The 18,020-nt window shown below is 37.6% G+C and overlaps 2 protein-coding genes across 2 annotated transcripts; one reads left to right on the forward strand and one right to left on the reverse strand.

The window, feature by feature from the left end:
• Positions 1 to 2,637: 2,637 nt before the first annotated feature.
• LOC148584655 (RWP-RK domain protein) lies at positions 2,638 to 4,564 on the reverse strand. Its single transcript, XM_088518560.1, has 7 exons — positions 4,337 to 4,564; positions 4,183 to 4,288; positions 3,971 to 4,088; positions 3,567 to 3,754; positions 3,395 to 3,474; positions 2,920 to 3,069; positions 2,638 to 2,832 (listed from the first exon to the last, which is right to left on the reverse strand). The coding sequence occupies exons 1-7, from the start codon at positions 4,562 to 4,564 to the stop codon at positions 2,638 to 2,640; spliced, it is 1,065 nt and encodes a 354-aa protein (XP_088374686.1).
• A 3,017-nt stretch (positions 4,565 to 7,581) lies between these two features.
• On the forward strand, positions 7,582 to 15,015 carry LOC132184328 (Nitrilase/cyanide hydratase and apolipoprotein N-acyltransferase family protein). The gene is made up of 10 exons (XM_059597918.2): positions 7,582 to 7,917; positions 8,013 to 8,129; positions 8,294 to 8,518; positions 9,165 to 9,258; positions 9,641 to 9,715; positions 10,526 to 10,604; positions 11,283 to 11,298; positions 11,957 to 12,037; positions 14,538 to 14,620; positions 14,707 to 15,015. Exons 1-10 carry the CDS (start codon positions 7,660 to 7,662, stop codon positions 14,783 to 14,785), a joined length of 1,107 nt encoding a protein of 368 aa, XP_059453901.2. The 5' UTR covers positions 7,582 to 7,659; the 3' UTR covers positions 14,786 to 15,015.
• The last annotated feature ends 3,005 nt before the right edge of the window (positions 15,016 to 18,020 follow it).

Genomic DNA, 18,020 nt, shown 5'->3' on the forward strand with positions numbered 1-18,020 from the left:
TCCCTACCACCACCAGGGAGGTCCCGCCCCACCTCACCCCATCACTGGCCTCAACCTCTTCATCGGAAGTCCTAGCCAACAAGCGACGCCACAACTCCTTCATCTGAAAACGACCCTTTGCTCACAACACCGGCAAAACGGCTACTGTCTTCATCTTTGCTGCTACTCATATCGCACAACCCACATGAAGACCTCGCCAAAAAAAAAGAAAGAAAGAGAATCAAAATGACGAGAAGAAAAAAGAAAGATAGAAGAATGGAGGACAAACCCTTAATTCCCAATATCAACCCCTCCGTACCTCGCTATAAAAGAGCAGAGGGAAGTGACACGTCGATGAAGTCCCGCAACCTCGAAAAAGTAACCATGCTATCAAAATCTGTCACTTTGTCAAGTCACTCATGGAAATGCGACAATGCAACTCCCACAACAAAATCACATTGTTTTTTCCACAAAAGCTACCAATGGTCACCTTGCGTGTCTGATCTTAATTATTACCATTATTAAAGTGGTAAATGCCATAAAAAAGTAGAAGATAGAGATCTCCTAAAATTTTCATTAAATTTGAGATTTTTAAATTCATAAATCTCAACCGTTCATCTCATTTAAGTGTCTAAAATAAGTCATGTTTCAGCATTTAATAAAGAAGCTACTCTCAAAGAATTTAATAAGTCATGTTTTCTTATTAAATGTTAAAACATGATTTATTGTAAACGCTTAAATGAAATGAATAACTGATATTTATAAATTTACAAATTTCAAATTTAAAGAAAATTATAGGAAATTTCAATTCAAAAGAAGAAAGCATCCGCACACAAAACTACAAGCAACAAAAATCAAAGAAAAGCAGTTCCCACAATTACATGCCAGTTTTAAACCAAGAACCATAACGAGGATTATGTTTCCCCAAAATATCCAGAATCACAAAGCCAAATTAAAACTGATCAGGCAAAAGAAAAACAACAAGAAGCACACAAACGGGAGTAAAACATGCACCTCGGAAACAGCATAGCCACCAGCTCCTCACGGCATCTTGCCTTCCTCCCCATCATCTGAAAGCTGAGAGAAGACAGTCGACCAACCATATTCATTGGTAAGATCCTTCTTCGCCCTGGCCACTTCACCCTCCAGGTGTCCTAAAGCGTGCCCACGATTGAAAGCACGAGACTCCTTCCCCTTTATAGACAGCTCGGACTCTTTCAGGCGCCACTCAAGCTTCGCAACCTCCAGACGAGCCTCCTGCAATTGCCAATGGTTTCCATCCGAAGCGTCCCCTTGACTCATACTCCTCGTTGCACCCGCTTCGGTGTTCCATTGTTCGCATAACCAGTCACTGAAACCGGAAAATGAGCTTCTCTCCTCAGAATCAAATGATAAAGTGACCGGATTGGAATTCCCAGGTGAAGAGTGACGGAAAGGCCTGCTCTCCTCTTTAGGCGAGAAGCGCGGAGCCCGAAGACGAGCACTTTGGCGGATAACGGTAGAAGGAGTTACCTTCACGCTTTGCGGCGGACGACCACCATCGAGGCGCCCTTTTAGTGATGAGGCGGACCCAGGTGCCTTAGTGGGGGAAACGTACGCTTGCAGTTCACCATCAGCCGTGGCCAGGAAGAACGAATTCTCCCCAGCCTCGGCTTCCCTCTCCGAGCTTACCCTCTTCTTTTTTATTACTCTGTGCAGGTCCTTCCTGGTTGGTGGGCTTGAGGCCATTGTTATTCAGCCATCCAAGTTTGGCATTAACACTATCATTTCCCAATAGTTCTTAGGTTCTTCTCAAGACCAAGGCAGCCTATATATATATATATACATATATATATATATATATATATATATATATATATATATGATAACACCAAGGCAGCCGGAAATTCCTAGGTTCTTGTCATATATACTTCGCAGGAAACTTATAGAAGTTGATCACTGAAGGGCAAATGAAAGTCTGTACATGAGGTGTGACAAACGAAAAAACATTCGAATTTAGCAAAATGCCAAAATGGCCTACGTGTTTCTTTTCTTAAATTTTGACATCAAATAGTATTTTAGGCCTAAAATTTGTTTTTGGTGTTTAGCTTAATGAAAACTAGCTTGCCATATATTTTTTATATTTTTATATAATATGATGAGTTGCGAAGAAGGGAGAGACAACAAAAAAACAGATCATGAAGAAGATAATGTGTCTTCAAGTGTTGTATTAGATCCAGATCAATTCTTGTAGCTAGAGCCCACTTATCAGGGTAAGTGTTCAGGCATGCAGTTTGAAACTTGTTCGGATAAACGCTCTTTGCAATTACCTTGCTGGCACGGGGTGTGGGAGAAGCAGTGAAAATTGTTTACTCAGATAATAAGGGTAAACCATTAAATGTTGTTTTTCTTGGCTAACTAAAAATATATTTAGGTTCATGACCAATATTATTCGCACCGCATCGAGCATTCAAAAATAATAAAAAAACCATATGGTTGAAACAAACTGCATTTAATTTATTGATCAAAATATCCAACAATATATTATTGTGAATGAATACTTACACCACTCGTAAAGTCTACTATATATATATATATATATATATATATCAACACTAGAATTACCAGCCTCAAGACAAAAATTATGGGCTCAGAAACGTAAAATTGGAAGGGAATATGCTAGTCAGCCCTAGCTCTAAGCGCATAATTACGTTCTTCAGTTAATCCTGATCTTGAGACCACCCGGCCGGCACAAACGTTGGTCAGCTCTTGTTGAAGTCTGTCGATCTCAGCTTGAGCATTTGCCCTTGCCTCTGCGTTGTTTGAATCTAGGCTTGCTGTCAAGCTTGATATTTGCCTTTGAATGCTTTTAACCTGCATCTACCAAGAAATATACACCATAAATTGTATGCTTTGCCAATATATATGGATATGAAAAAGAAAAGGAAAAAAAAAAAGAACCTTTCTGTGGGGCCATCGATTCATCCCATCTCTTCGGCAAATCTTCTTGAGAACAGTGGGGCATAATTTCATCCTCCTAGCAGCCTCTTCAATAGGAAGATGGAAGTAATGGCTGACGTCTTTCAAAGTCAACTTTCCTGCTCTTTCCCTCTGCACTACTCCACAGCGCAATACAATTAACTATGTTAAACAAATTAAATCGAATTAGCAATACTATCAGTGTGCCCAAAGGGTTAAAAAAAAAAGGCTGGCAGATTATTATTAAAGGCTCTAATTTATATTAAAAATGGTCTTTTATATTTAAAAGACTTTAAGAAATATAAAATGAGAATATATAGGTAATTTGACATGCTACAAGGGTTTAGAAAAGAAGTGAAAAAATAAGTGATGTAGCATGCATGTTTAAAAAATTATAGTATATGATATGTAATGTATATGTATATATTAAAAAAAAGGTGGGGGGAGTAGCAACAACCTGTGCAGCAAGGGAAACCTTAGTTGTCCTCCCTTTCTCATGCTCGGCATCTAGTTCAATGTCCATTTGACGTGCTCCTTCTGCAATTTTAACATTCAGGTCTCATAAAACATAGTATTTCCGACATATATATATATTCAAATGATCATAGAGGAGGAAGAAACCAATTAACCTGAATTCGCTGGGGATTGTTGAAAAAAGTCATCAGCAAGCGGGTCTTCGTCCCAGTCCAGTCCAACACAGAGGGCTTCATAAAAAAATGCAAGCGGATCTTGCACCATTACATACCCCGCAAGCTTTTGCTCTACACAATAGGTCACTAAAAACTGCTTCACATCTTCTATGCTTTTCTTGCAAAAACTGAATTAAATTTAATGACCGGAAACCAAGAAAAAAAAAAAAAATCAACCCATTATTTAGTTGATATTAATTGTTATTTTTTAATTCAAAAGTTTTTTTTTTCTTTTTTAAAAAGGCCATTTTTTCATGGCTTGTTTTTTTTTTTATTTATTTACACATTCTTCATTGATTTTAAGGAAAAAAAAGAAAAAAGAAAAAAAAGAAGGAAAATCTTACTCAAACATTTGATATTGATTGCTTGAAGAATTCACATTGACATTTTGCAGATTCTGAAGAATAGCATGGCAGATCATACCGAGTCTGCCGTGAATCTCAAGTTTCTTGGTAATGGTCCCTACCACCATGCATGGATATGAACAAAAATACAGTGATCAAATTACTGGATCAAAAATGTCGAAAACCCCTACGCAAAACAAATTAATTACTACCATTTGTATAAATTATTTCCCTGAGCACTTGGCAACAACTACAATTAAATGGGGTCGGTGCCACCGGCCAAAATGAAAGCGGCCTCATGTTCCAATCACGTGCGCTCTGTGGGTCAAAATACGGGCCCTCTGTATTTCTAGTTCCGGCGCGAACCTCCGACGGACCCGCCTGAGAAGTTCCGGCTTCGTTATTAGAGTCATTACAGATATCCCACATAACCGGATCCTCTAAGGGATTGAAATCAGACGGAGGCAATGTCGGATGAGAGTAGGATACGTCGGCAAGTGTGGGATTTGCGTCATCCATGAAAGTGAGAATGTTTTCGGGGAGTGGACCGTCGTATGGGTCATGATAAGGCACGAAAGCGCGAGGATCTGCCATGTTTGAGAGTTTTCGGTGTGGATATTTTGCGGCGCCGGAGGGTAAGCGCCGCTCCGGGAGAGAGAGTGCGCCGTGTTGGGGTCGAAAGCACCAATTGCGTTGGTTGGTGGGGTGCTTGAGAAAGAGTGAGAGGACGGAAAATTTAGTGAAAGGGTTTAATGTTTGAATCGGATGAATCATGGGGAGTTTTGAAGGGGTGGCAATTCCCAGGAGGCGCGAGGGCCGGGCAGTTAATGACCGTTGGAATGGAGTCGGTTGGTGGTTTTGAAGGAGAAAATGTGAGCGGGGATTTGGTGGTTAGAGCTACAAGGTAAGGAGCCTAGACCACCACCTCCTGTTGATATCAAGGAATGGCTTGCTAGCGTGGTGGTCCGAATGCACATAATCCAGTAGAGTAACGGTAGATGGCGCTATCAACTAACTCTTAATATTAATTATTGTTAAATAAAAAAAATCAATAATTAATTAAAATATTAAATGAAATTTGAATAAAATTAAGGAAAAAATCTACTTTACCCCCTCTCAAGTTTCAGGAGTTTTTCAATTTGAACCCCAAAGTTTAAAAATTGGCAATGTACCCCCTAATGTTTCAAAAATTTTCAATTTAAACCTTCCGTTACTAATTTTCGTTAAATTGGACTAGAATCTATGAAATTACGTAATTATTCTCAGGCCTTTTTCTTTTTTAATTTCCGTCCAACTTAACATAAATTAGTAACGGAAGGTTTAAATTGAAAATGTTTGAAACATTAGCGGGGTACATTGCCAATTTTTAAACTTTGGGGTTCAAATTGAAAAACTTCTGAAATTTCAGGGGGTAAAGTTGATTTTCTCCTAAAATTATAATATCTAACATTTATCAGTTAAGTATTATTGGGTTCACAGCTTCTTCAATTTGCAACGGGATGAACCAATTGAATTCCTAGAAGCTAGACTTGGATATGATGGTGCTAGAGTTGTCTTAAAAGTACGAGCTTAACTATCCATACGACTGGGACATGATGTGATAATAAAAATTAGCCCTTAATTTTTTTTTTTTTTTCTTATAAGTCATTGTTGATTCAAAAGTTGATTTTCATTGCCATGTTATCCTAGTTGTATGTCAATTGCATAACGTACAGTTTACTAAATTACATTAATCTTTCAAAAGTCCCAATGATATTTTGTGTTAGAGATAGTGCCTTAAAAACCAATTTGCATGACATTTTTATTTAATAAGTGTTTTATTTTCTTAGAACTATTTGAGCATTTAGACATTGCATATTCATTTGATAAATGTAGTTCTTAGGTTACATTGTATGTGATTTAAGTGTATTAGTACAATTAATGAATAGAAGATTTAAATCACAAATTCTTTGTAACTTACTAAAATTAGTTCGTAGTAGTCATGATGAAATTGTGCATTTCATTTGATAAGACTCTAATATATTAGGGAAAATTACAGTTTACCCGCTTAAACTTGACAGCATTTTTCAATTCGAACACTAAAGTTTCAATTTTTGCAATCCACCCTCACAAAGTTTCAATTTTTTTTTCAATTCAACCAATATTATCCCTGAATTCCCATACTGCCCCTAATTTGTTTTTTTATTTTTATTTTTTATGGAAAAAAAAAACAAATTTGGGGATGCAAAAATGGCCAAATGGCCAAAGGGGTGGCTACGGCCACCTTGAATTTTTTTTAAAATTTTTTATAAAAAATAAAAATAATAAAAATTAGGGGCAATACGAGAAGTTTTAAATACAATTGATCAAATTGCAAAAAATTAGAACTTGGAGGGGGGGGGGGTGGATTGCAAAAATTGAAACTTTGGTGTTCGAATTGAAAAATTCTGTCAACTTTAGGGGGGTAAACTGTAATTTTCCCAATATATTATTTATGGTGAATTTGTCTTGATTATGAAAATTGAGACTTCTATTTGATATGTTGGTGTGTTTGAAATATATTGAATTGAATTACTGTGAATTATTATTCTAAAAACACAGTCAATTGAATAATTAAACTCACAAGTGCTAATATTTTCCGTCGTGTATTATGTTATGTATATGTGATGTATGTAATTGTCCTACAACATGAATTTCCATTCCATGTAGAAAAAAAGAAAAAGAAAAGAAAACAAATAGTTAAGGATCACTCCTTTATAATAGCCATCATTTCTTATGTTTTAAATATTGAAAGTTTTGTTTTGTTTTGTTTTTTTGTTTTTGTTTTTTAAGGAAAGATCAATATAATCCATAGAATCACTTGTTGGATAAAGAAAATATCTTTATGAAAATTACATTACAGATACATTCGGGAGTTTCCTCCGCTTAGTTTCTATCTTCAAAAAGAAAATTGTGAACAAATTAGTGACCAGTCTTTACAAATTATATTGTTGCCATTAATTTAGTGAATGTAACCCTTTTATGGGCTTGAAGAGACTCTATGTGCCTCCATATCCCACCAAATGGAGTCCGAAAGGTCAAAATTTAGATATATATATATAAAGGTAAAAAAATTTTATAAGATACTGGCTCCTAATAACAAATATTTTTGCCTCATATCCACAATAATTTATAGCTCCGTTCCTGCATGGGACCCATGCGTGGTCTACTCGACCTATGAGGCAGGCGTGTTTCCCTTCTCGTAATATTTAATTGTGGGATATAAATGCGGTATGCATTTTTCCTTTGTTTTTATAACAAATTGTGTTGCTTAAAAGTTCTAATCGAAGAGTAGTTCAATATCACGTTTTATGAAGTGAAAGTTATTAGTTTAAATTTTCTTACATTTTTTTCTCTTTTTTTGCAAACATGTCATAAAAAATTCAGGTCAATATATATATTTTTAATTTTTTTTCATCTCATCTCATGTTAATTATTAGATTTGTGAAATTATGTTGACCGCATACAAATTCAATAATAGATCCATATATCTAATTGACCTATTAAATTTAAAAAAATAAAAACAAATTATTGATATAAATCATTCCTTAAAATAAAAAATATATATATAAAAAAAAAACACGTCAAAAACTTACAGTCGAGAGTAGGGTGGACGGTGGGTGGACCAACTCCAAGCCGAGCGTGTGCCAATCCAAGCCGGAGAAAGGGAAATGAAAGCAGCATTATCATCCTTGCTCACCTCCAAATCTCTGAGTCTCCACCACTCCCCCTCCTCTCTCTCTCGCTCCATTTTCCACTCCAAATTCCTCTCTACCCCTCCGATTTCCCTCTACCCTAAACACCACGCTAATTCCACCAATTTCACCCGAATCCACACCGGCTTCTCTCCGATAATGGCCGCCTCTTACAAGCCCGAACAGGCCAGGGCCCCGCCTGCCCTTCCCCTGCCCACTCCCCCTCTCACCAAGGCAAGCCTCTTTCTCTCCTTTATCCTTAATTTCTGTTTCTTATTTTACATAAACGAAAAACGTCAATTCTGTTTTCTGGTGCGCTGTCGTTTCAGTTCAAGATTGGGCTGTGCCAAATATCGGTGACGCCCGATAAGCAGAGGAATATCGCGCACGCTCGCAAGGCGATCGAGGAGGCCGCTTCAAAGGGCGCCCAGCTTGTTCTCTTACCCGTGAGTTCACGCCCAGATTTTGAAACTTCAGAACTTTCAAATCTTTTGTTATTTTTTTTTGACATGAAAGAATCTGATAAATTCTTGTTGAACATACGTAGCATTTAGCAAGATATTCCCTGAAATTGGAAATTTGAGATTATGACTGGGTTTTGTCGTGTCAGGAAATATGGAATAGCCCGTATTCGAATGATTGCTTCCCAGTCTACGCTGAGGACATTGATGCTGGCGGTGATGCATCTCCTTCGACAGCCATGCTGTCTGAAGTTTCTCGTCTTCTGAAGATCACAATAGTTGGTGGTTCCATACCAGAACGTTCTGGGGATCGAGTGTATAATACTTGTTGCGTCTTTGGTACTAATGGAGAGCTGAAAGCTAAGCACCGGAAGGTACTTGTTGCGTAAACTTCTGCTCAACAAGTGAAGTCCAATTAAAATGGGGTAAATTGTAGAGTCAAGTTAAAACTCAAAAGCTGAAACCACGTTAAATTACCAATTATTATAAAAGTTAAGTTGATGAAAACGTTGAATTTAATCATTTAACTAACATTCCAACAATTCCCTTTCAAAAAATTTGATGTCACACTTAGACTATGACGCTGGTATTGGATAATACTTTGCACCCCAAATTTAAAAATAGTTATGTAAATTGTACTAAGCTAAGCTAAGTTACTTTTTCTTGTTATTTTGTGATAAAATAAGATGTAGTTTGGAGTTTACTTGTAGATGCCTGATATTGTTAGACTTATTTTAGGATTATGGATGATCTCATAATTTATGCATATTTCTTTTTCTTTAAAAGAAGAAAGGAACCTAAGTTGTGTTTATATAGCAAAACTACTTGTTCCTTGGCCAGATGTTGAGATATTGTGTCTACAAGTCAATACTTCATGTTTTGTGGAATGAAAATGCCTCGAGTACCATGAACTTAACCTTGTAGAGAATATTTCATATCCTGGGTAGTGTTATTTCTCGGACCTTTTTGTTTCTGGCTGCGACATAATTTTAATTTCTTATGTACATGTTCTGATTGCAGGTACACCTTTTTGATATTGATATTCCTGGGAAGATTACCTTCATTGAGTCAAAGACTCTCACAGCAGGAGAGAGTCCTACCATTGTGGACACAGGTAATATCTACAATTGAAATTAATATAATGACCTAGACAAGGCTCTTTTTTATGCCACCTACTTGCTTTAAGTTTCTTGGTAACTTACTGAGTTTGAAAGAGATGGCGTGTGGTAATATTTCTGAATTGGCCTCCTGGAGATCTGCTTCATGCATAATTTGATCACATTACTCTCTGGAGTTTTTGACTGGACAACCCTGCTGTGACTTAATGGTTGGTTGTGGTATATGACCTTTAAATGCCGAGTTCGGTCTACACAATACGTTGGCAACTTATATGATAATTCTAGTATGATATTCATTCTTTTCCATAGCCTTTTATCCATCATTCAGGAAGTTCTCACTTCTTCATGGATCATCGTAATTGTTATTCTCTCATGCAGATGTTGGGCGTATTGGTATAGGCATCTGTTATGACCTTCGGTTTCAGGAGCTGGCAATGATATATGCAGCAAGAGGTTTGTTTATTCCTTCCATCGACCTATGAAAAGTTAAAAGTTTCGCACTACTGGTGGAGTTTATTATTACCAACTGATTGTCAATGACTAGTAGCCAGTTAGCAAAGTTTTGGTAATTATTTTGGTTTATCTACCATTTATATCTGTGAAGCAAAACTTTGGTAATTCTTTTGATTTGTCGTCTATTTATATCTGTAATAAAGAAGATGATATTTCTAGACTATTGTACTCAAAACGATAGTTTTAATCCCAACTACATGGGATCTGCTATGAGTATTATTCTTTCTTCTTTTCCACACATCTTGGTCACGATCCATTTATTTGTTTTCGGATATGGTGGTATCACTATTTTAAGTTCTATAATCGCATTTTTCAAATATAATTTCATTATTCAGAAAATTAATACAAATGAAACACATGAAACTGTTAATAGAAAAGGTCCCCCACCCCCGCCCAAAGAAAAAAGAAAGAAAAGAAAAAGAATATGTTACTGAGTTATACAATCCCATTCTATGCCTCATAGTCATTCTTATGATTGTATGAAAGACGTCACATAAAGATGGAACTGCTTCTATACAGTTGTGAGATTGTGCTTAATTTTTTATGTTTCTCTGTTTGGGTTCTGTTATCCTTGTTTCTCCTCTGTTCATTAGTGTAAGGCACAACCTATATTCCTTTAGGTTGTGATTTATCATAGCAAGTACTGTTTTGTACTGATCAATAGTCTCTAGCACGAAATTTTATGACATCTTTTAACCATTCTAAAATCGGTATTTAAGGTGCATTGACAGAATCAAGTTTTTGACACAGGTGCTCACTTGCTATGCTATCCTGGGGCGTTTAACATGACAACTGGACCATTGCATTGGGAGTTATTGCAGAGGGCAAGGTAGTGATAAATTTCACTTAAAGCACAAACTTATATCCCCCGAAAAGTTCTACTATTGTAAATCAATATGATAGTTTGAGATATCTTGAGCCTCTTTCTCAATGTCAACTATGTGCGTGTGAGGTGGGGGGGGGGGGGGGGGGGGGGTGGTTGTTATCTGGCTGTTATTTGGTCTGGTGCTGTAAAATCTAAATAGCATGGAAAACCAGACCATGTGTACCTGTTATTTGATCTTATAATAACATGCAAACTGCTTGAATCTTCCTTTCAACAACTACAACGAGACCTTTTTTGTTGTTGTGATGAATAACACGCACAATGAGACTTCACAAATTAGTTTTCAGCTGTGTATAAACTTGAATTTATGTGGATCATTTTTTTTGTGTGTTGGGGGTGTTGGGGGGGGGGGGGGGGGGGGGGGGGAGGAACGAAATATTGTTTTTGGTTTTTGAACAGAAGAAGAAAATATCTTCCCCTTTACTGCAAATCGCTGCATGGATAATGCTCATCTTTGTAGACGTTGTTCTTCTTTTAGTATCCCCCTTTATTCATTCCCCCCATTACCATTCTGTGATTTCCTGTAATTTTATGCGTAGAAGTGTAATTTATGCTATCTTTAGCTTTACATGATAATTGTAGTAATTCTTTTACTCATGTACCCTGCTTTTCCATGTGTAGGGCTACTGACAATCAGGTATGCTAACAAAATCCAATTTTCTTGTTTTGTATGGTAAGTCTTGTGGTATTTGGACAGAGAAGGTTTGTTGTTTTCTCAGTCCCCGTCTCTGAAGTTTGCATCTTTTTGAATGATTCCATGCCACTTTATTGATACTTTTCAGTTGCTGTATTCTCCATTTTAAAAGATGGATCTCAACATATAAGAGAATCAAGATCGTTTAATGATGGTATTGGCAAAGATAATACAATTTTTATTTTTTATTTTTAATGGAAAGAATATATATTGATATTCTGGACAATAGTAGCAGATTAGGGTGCCCACACCATACAGCTAGGACTTGAGTTCTTGGCAGTATTCTTTGGGACAAATTCTGTAATTGTGTCTTACATGCATTTCTCTTCAAAATTTGGTCAAAGTTGGCAAGTTTACTGAGGAAATTTGGTGACTATTAAGTAGTTTCTTCATAAACTTCACAGCTGATGTCTTGGCCAATAAACATGATTCAGCATTTCTTTAGAGTCATAGAAAAGTCTTGCTGCTTCACATGTAATCAAATGACCAGTAATCTCTTGGGAGACTCAAAATTGATTGCGAGCATGTCTTTTTATTTTTTATAAACTGATGAAGAGTGTCTCATGCGTGTTTTTGTTTTGGTTGAAAACTTAAATCACAGTTATATGTGGCAACCTGTTCACCTGCCCGAGATGCTGGAGCTGGTTATGTGGCTTGGGGCCACTCCACTCTTGTTGGTCCAGTAAGTGGATATTGACATATTGCTTTTCTTTGTACAAATAGCCATTTACTTGGCAGATTGATGTGTACTATATGCAGAATACAAAGTAATTTTTCTTCAAAGTTGATTTCACACTTTATTATGTGCTTAGCCTGGTGAATAAGATAGGATTAGAATTAATAATCCAATTAGGGATAGGTGATTAGATTAGGAGAAATAATTTGAGTAGGGTGATTAATGATTATTGTATCTTGATAGGGTTTGGTAGTTGGATTAATTTTATCTTATTTTATTTTCAAGTCCATTTATAGACTTGTTTGAGATCGATAAGGTATGCTGGAGAATTTTTATAAACAAATTCCTTGTTGTGAGGCCCAAGTTCCCGCTGAAGAACCTGCCCCAAGTAATCCCGCTACACACTTTCATGCAAGCACCTAACAAAAGGATATAAGAGCTGGTTATGTTGGATCCATGTTTAGAGCACAAAGAGCAAGAGCTGGATTATGCCAAAACTACCATGGAGCCGAATGAGCAAAAAATTTGAAGAAATGATCCTTGCTATCAATGCTTTCATCGACAATATTTTTATTGCAAGGGCAATGGGACAGAAGCTGATGAAGGGTCGTCTGCTTAATGATCTGAAGACCAATTTAGATCTGACAAGGACGCACAGTATTTTTGTGCGTAACTACTAGAGTCAGTTTGAGAAGTTTCACAACCACGTGGGTTAACTGTCGACCAGGCATTAGATAAATTGTTCTGAATGGCTTGAAGGACTCTGTTAGAACAGATGTGCAAGCCACCAGGCGAAGCATGCTGACTTCATCGATGGGTCTTGCACGTGTGTACGAATCATGCCTACTCTTTATTGAGCCACTGCTTCCCTTGCATTATCACCCTCACACATCCTGTCTGATGCCGCCCTTCTCGGCAGCCACCATCAATGTCACCCCCGAACCTATTGCAACCATTTGAACCAAAGACACCAACCATCTTTTGCCATAGCTCCACCGAACTGTAGGACCAACACAACCATGGATTTTGCTCCAATTGCGATGTGCAGATTGAAAATGGCCACCTCTGCGGCAATTTGTTCTTCAGGGAAGGGGAACACGCAGGAAACAGGGAGGTCAAGAGGGAGACCCAGATGCAGAGGGATCATCACAGTGCGCCGCCGTTCGTAATGGAGTGGAACTGTACAACGTTGTCTGCCTGTGACTGTACGTACTTGTGTGTTGTCAACTTGGGAGCTCCATCTTCGCATACTCGTTCGCCTTGTCACTACAGTGCAACGTCGAGTGAGAAGCAGACCAGTGTTCGTAGATCACTGGAGATGAGTGGGTTGCGTGAGGCAATCTACTGAGCATTGAAGAGGACTCATGAGTTGTGATCTGCGCTACACCGGCCATATGCTAAACAATGGGTGTGGTGCGAGTTTCTTTCATAGAGCACCCGTGTGCTGCAACCTGCTCTACACCAGCCACTTGCATAGATCTGGGCACGACGTGCGTTGCGCCAAACACTCACGAAGATCTTGGAGGGAATAGAGGCGTCGATAGAGATCCAACTGCGGGAAAAACATATGCAGCTTGCGGAGACAGAAGAGAAGCTGCTGGAGAGTCAGCTGTGACAAAAGTGTCAGAAGTGCCTGAAACCCATAGCGGAGAAAGGGGAGTCGACGAAGATGCAGTGGGAGAAGAAGAGGACTTTGGGGGATGAAGCAGTGAAGGACGAAAAGGAAATCGATGTGGAAGAGCCACCATGAGAGGACGCCAAGCCGATTGACAAGCCGGCATGTTTATTTGGGAGAGGGAGAGATTGGAGGAGCTACGGCAATGCATGATAGTAACTTGCCAGTGGTTTTATTGGCCTGAAGAGGCAAAACGACAAGACGGTGGAAACTGGGAGTCACGTAATACAAGAGAGCTATTTTATAGTTTTCATTGGATGATGTCCATGCCGAGTCTGTAATGCACAAGTGTGTGGTGCATTTTGTTTCGCTATACAAGCAACTACCAAGTCGTACAGAACACTTTGGTTTTATTGTACAAAAAATTTACGACAATGTCTAAATGAAACTGTGGGAACCAACTGATAACGACTATGAAGAAAACAAGCAGCTAGAGATTTGAGCTTCTTCAGAAAACGTTCTCTCATTTTGGGACTCTTCTTAACATTAAGATGAAAGCGCATAACGGGTTTATTTAGGGTAGGTTTTTCAGAGAGAACCTGACCCTCACAACAAAGAACTCATTAATAAAATTTCTCCGACATGCTTTATTGATCTCAAACGAGTAATCCTACTAACAAACCCTATTGAGATAAAATAATCACCCTACTTTCAAGACAACTACTCTTGAACTATTTCTCCTAATCTAATCACGAAGCCCAAATTGAATTATTAAGGTTAATTCTAATCTTATCGCCAGGTTAGCATAACACCTATTTATTTATGAATTCAGCAAAGCTCTTTAGGGTTGTAAGTAATATTAACACATAAGTTATTACAAAACTGTGGCAGTTTGGAGAAGTCCTGGCAACCACCGAACACGAGGAGGCTATAATCATAGCGGAGGTAGATTATTCACTAATTGAGCTCAGGAGGTAATGTTTTGTCCTATACTTGTGGAAATGTTTTTACTGTGCTTTATAGTATTCTTTTATCCTAATTTTGTGATTAAAACATTCAGGACAAACCTCCCATTGTTAAAGCAACGGCGGGGTGATCTTTACCAATTGGTAGATGTTCAGAGGCTGAAGTCTCAGTGACTGGAGTGAGGAATTGTAGAGGACTGCTCTGATGCATGGAAGGTTTTTCATCCAGAAAGGTTACTGCAATGAAAAATGTGAGACCATTATATTCTGAGACTCTATTGCACAAACCATTTCAGGTGTTGTATAATTGTATGTGGTGAATTGGAACTTGAATTTCTGGCTATAGAATAATGTAGTATCAAAACAAAGGTTCTGAGTTCAAACATTGTTTGTTATTCATTTTCGATTGAATATTCTATGTGCCGAAGTCTATACGTGAATAAGAGTATTATAATACAAATTAGGAGAAACTTTACTGAAAACTCCCAAACTTCCACTCATTTTGAAATACCCTTCCTAAACTTCAAAATCTCTCAATTTAGTCCCCCGAACTTTCAATTCCTCTCAATTTGGATCCTTCCGTCAATTTTAGCCGTTAAAAATACAAAAAAATACTAAAATATTCATGATTTTTTTTTTTTAAATAAAAAAAATGTTTTGAAAGTTGGAATTTTATATAAAGTTGGGGGATATAAACGTCATGTAACATTTAAAATCTGACGGAGGGATTCAAATTGAAAGCAATTGAAAGTTCAGAGGATTAAATTAAGAGATTTTAAAGTTTAGGGAGGGTTTATCAAATCGGGTGAAAGTTCAGGGGTCTTCAGTGAAGTTTCCCCTACAAATTAAATTAAATGATTAATTTAAGGGAAAACTTCACTTTAAACCTCTGAACTACTACGCGATTTGACATACCTCCCACGAACTTTGAAATCTCTCAATTTGGACCCCTAAACTTTCATTTACAACCAATTTGAACACATCTGTCAAATTTTAAACGTTAAAAGTGATACAATGATGTTTATACCCCTGACTTTTTTATAAAATTTTAAATTTACCTTTAATTTCAAATTTTAAAAAAAATCACAAGGTGACCCACGTTGGGCCACCTTGTGACTCCTTTTTTTATCAAAAATTATTTTTTCATTATTTTCAAATTTTTTTAATAAGAAGAAAATTGAAGGGTAATTTTATTTTTTTAAGGGTTTTAACGGCAAAAATTGACGGGAGTATTTAAATTGATTGCAATTGAAAGTTTAGGGGTTCAAATTGAAAGTTTAAAAGTTTAAAGAAATTATGTCAAATCGCATGATAGTTGAGTTTAAAATTAAATTTCTCCTTCAATCATTTTTCATCTGACAAAAGAGGTCGGCCTTCTAGGCTAGACAACTTGGGGAAGGTGAACATGTCAATCATCAAGAGAGACGTTTTTGGAGTCATGCGACAACGTGCTTCTTCCTTCGCCTCTCCTTCACATAGACGTCCTTTTTGAATTTCCATGTTGATCAGCAAACGGGAGGCAACCTTTGTCGTGAGTATTGATCCAAAACAATAGGAATGCAGAAACATCACAAGTCATCATTATTATTATTTTTTTTTATTTTATGATGATGGGGAATCTCCATATGGCAAAGCCCTTCGGACTCACTATTGTAAAGTAAACCTCGGTCTCGTGTACCGTATTCTCGAAAATTTTCCTACACGAAATAAGGTACTTCACTAGTTATTTACGAGAGAGGTGTAACCCAAGAAGCAGTTTGCACTCGGTAAATTTTGAATCGCAGACCTCTACAGTTGCTCAAGAACTTACGAATCAATAGGCACCACTAAGCATGTGTGTTGCTAACCACATGCTTAGAGATCAGAATTTTCCGCCCTGTCCAAATAAGGAGATGGTCCAGATGGACAACTCAAATTTTGCTTGACAGGTAAATGATATTAGCTCTATCAACTTTACTGTTTGATTATTAGTAACTTTTAACTGTAAAATTGTTGTGAATCTCGATTCGCTTAAGCGTTTGACAGCTGACTTGGCAGCTGGGCATTTAGATAAGAATTTGGAAGTTGAATTTCATCATAAAGAGAGAAGAAATTCGTGATTAGAACGCTGTCGCATGCTGAGTTGTTCTGAGTGATGAGCTTCTGCTTGACGAAACTAAGAAATTGAAGTTGGGATCCCCCCCCCCTCCCCCTCTGCCTCACAAAGGACAACCCTACGCCAATAGCGGTGCACGTGGCGATTGAGACCCCCAAGAAAGGAGCCTTGTCATGCATCTGCACGTGGGTGCACCATGCACAAAGCATCACACGTATAGAAAACCTAATTAAGAGAAAGAATGAGAGAGACTTGCCTAGTCAGTAGTCACAAACAATAAACACCACACCTAATAATTCCGTTGCTTTCTTGCAAAAGAACATTCTTCCTTTGTTTAACGAATAAACAGGCCAGGCAGACACAAAGGCCTTTGTCCCTTGAAGTTGAAGTTAAATTTACACCGTCGGATAATTCTCATAGAGGGGGGCGTCATGTGTGGTGGTGATTAATGACGGACCACCGTGGAGTACGGTGGTAAAAAGTTCACCAGCAACGTGAAAAAAGATCCAGTGGCGGGCGGGTCCAGGACTAGCTAGGAGTACAATTATTCATATACGTACCCTACGCCTATGAGGTGTTATAGCGTGTGGCCATGCCTGTTCACGTGGTACACCGTTGAGGAGGCAAGGGTGTGGGTCCAAGGGAGGTTATGTTGCCCCAAGATTGGACTTCAATGGATGCTCTACGACAAGAATCACCTATTTGTCGCCAATTAAACACCGGGATTCCTACGATTACATATTAATTCCAACAATTTTTCCTATCTGAATCTACGTCAATAAATAAAATATATAGATATAAAGAGAATTATATATGATAGAAAGCTAAATCATGTAAGGATTTTTTTTAAACAAAAAATAAAAAAATAAAAAAATTTGAGGTTGCTAAAGATTTTTCAACCATTAAGATAGGTCTACCCTAGCAGGTAGGTGCTTGTTAGGTGCTCTTGAGTCTTGATGAGCCTTCTTGCCAAAGCAAGAACTCTTTTACCGGAGCAAATGGCCTATTTGCTTGAATTGTTATCAAAAGCCTCCTATCTGGGCGGGAGTGCAATTGAATCCTTACAGTTGTATAGGCTGCAAGCCATCATGGCCTTCCTAGCCATGCCATGCTACTTAGCTATAGATCGTTGGTTGCCGGTGTGTTTGGCAAAGGAGTGAACTCGACCAGACTCTAAATTTCAAAAAATTATTCTCAAAATCAATCATAACATTCTTACTTTTTATATTACATCAATCACTTTTTATTACTATTCAAATAAAAAAATTACTACAAAACAATTTTTTTTTCACTTTTTTAATTATATAAAATATT

This window comes from Corylus avellana, chromosome 7, assembly GCF_965113065.1.
Source record: "Corylus avellana chromosome 7, dhCorAvel1.hap1.2, whole genome shotgun sequence".
Classification (NCBI taxonomy): Eukaryota; Viridiplantae; Streptophyta; class Magnoliopsida; order Fagales; family Betulaceae; genus Corylus; species Corylus avellana.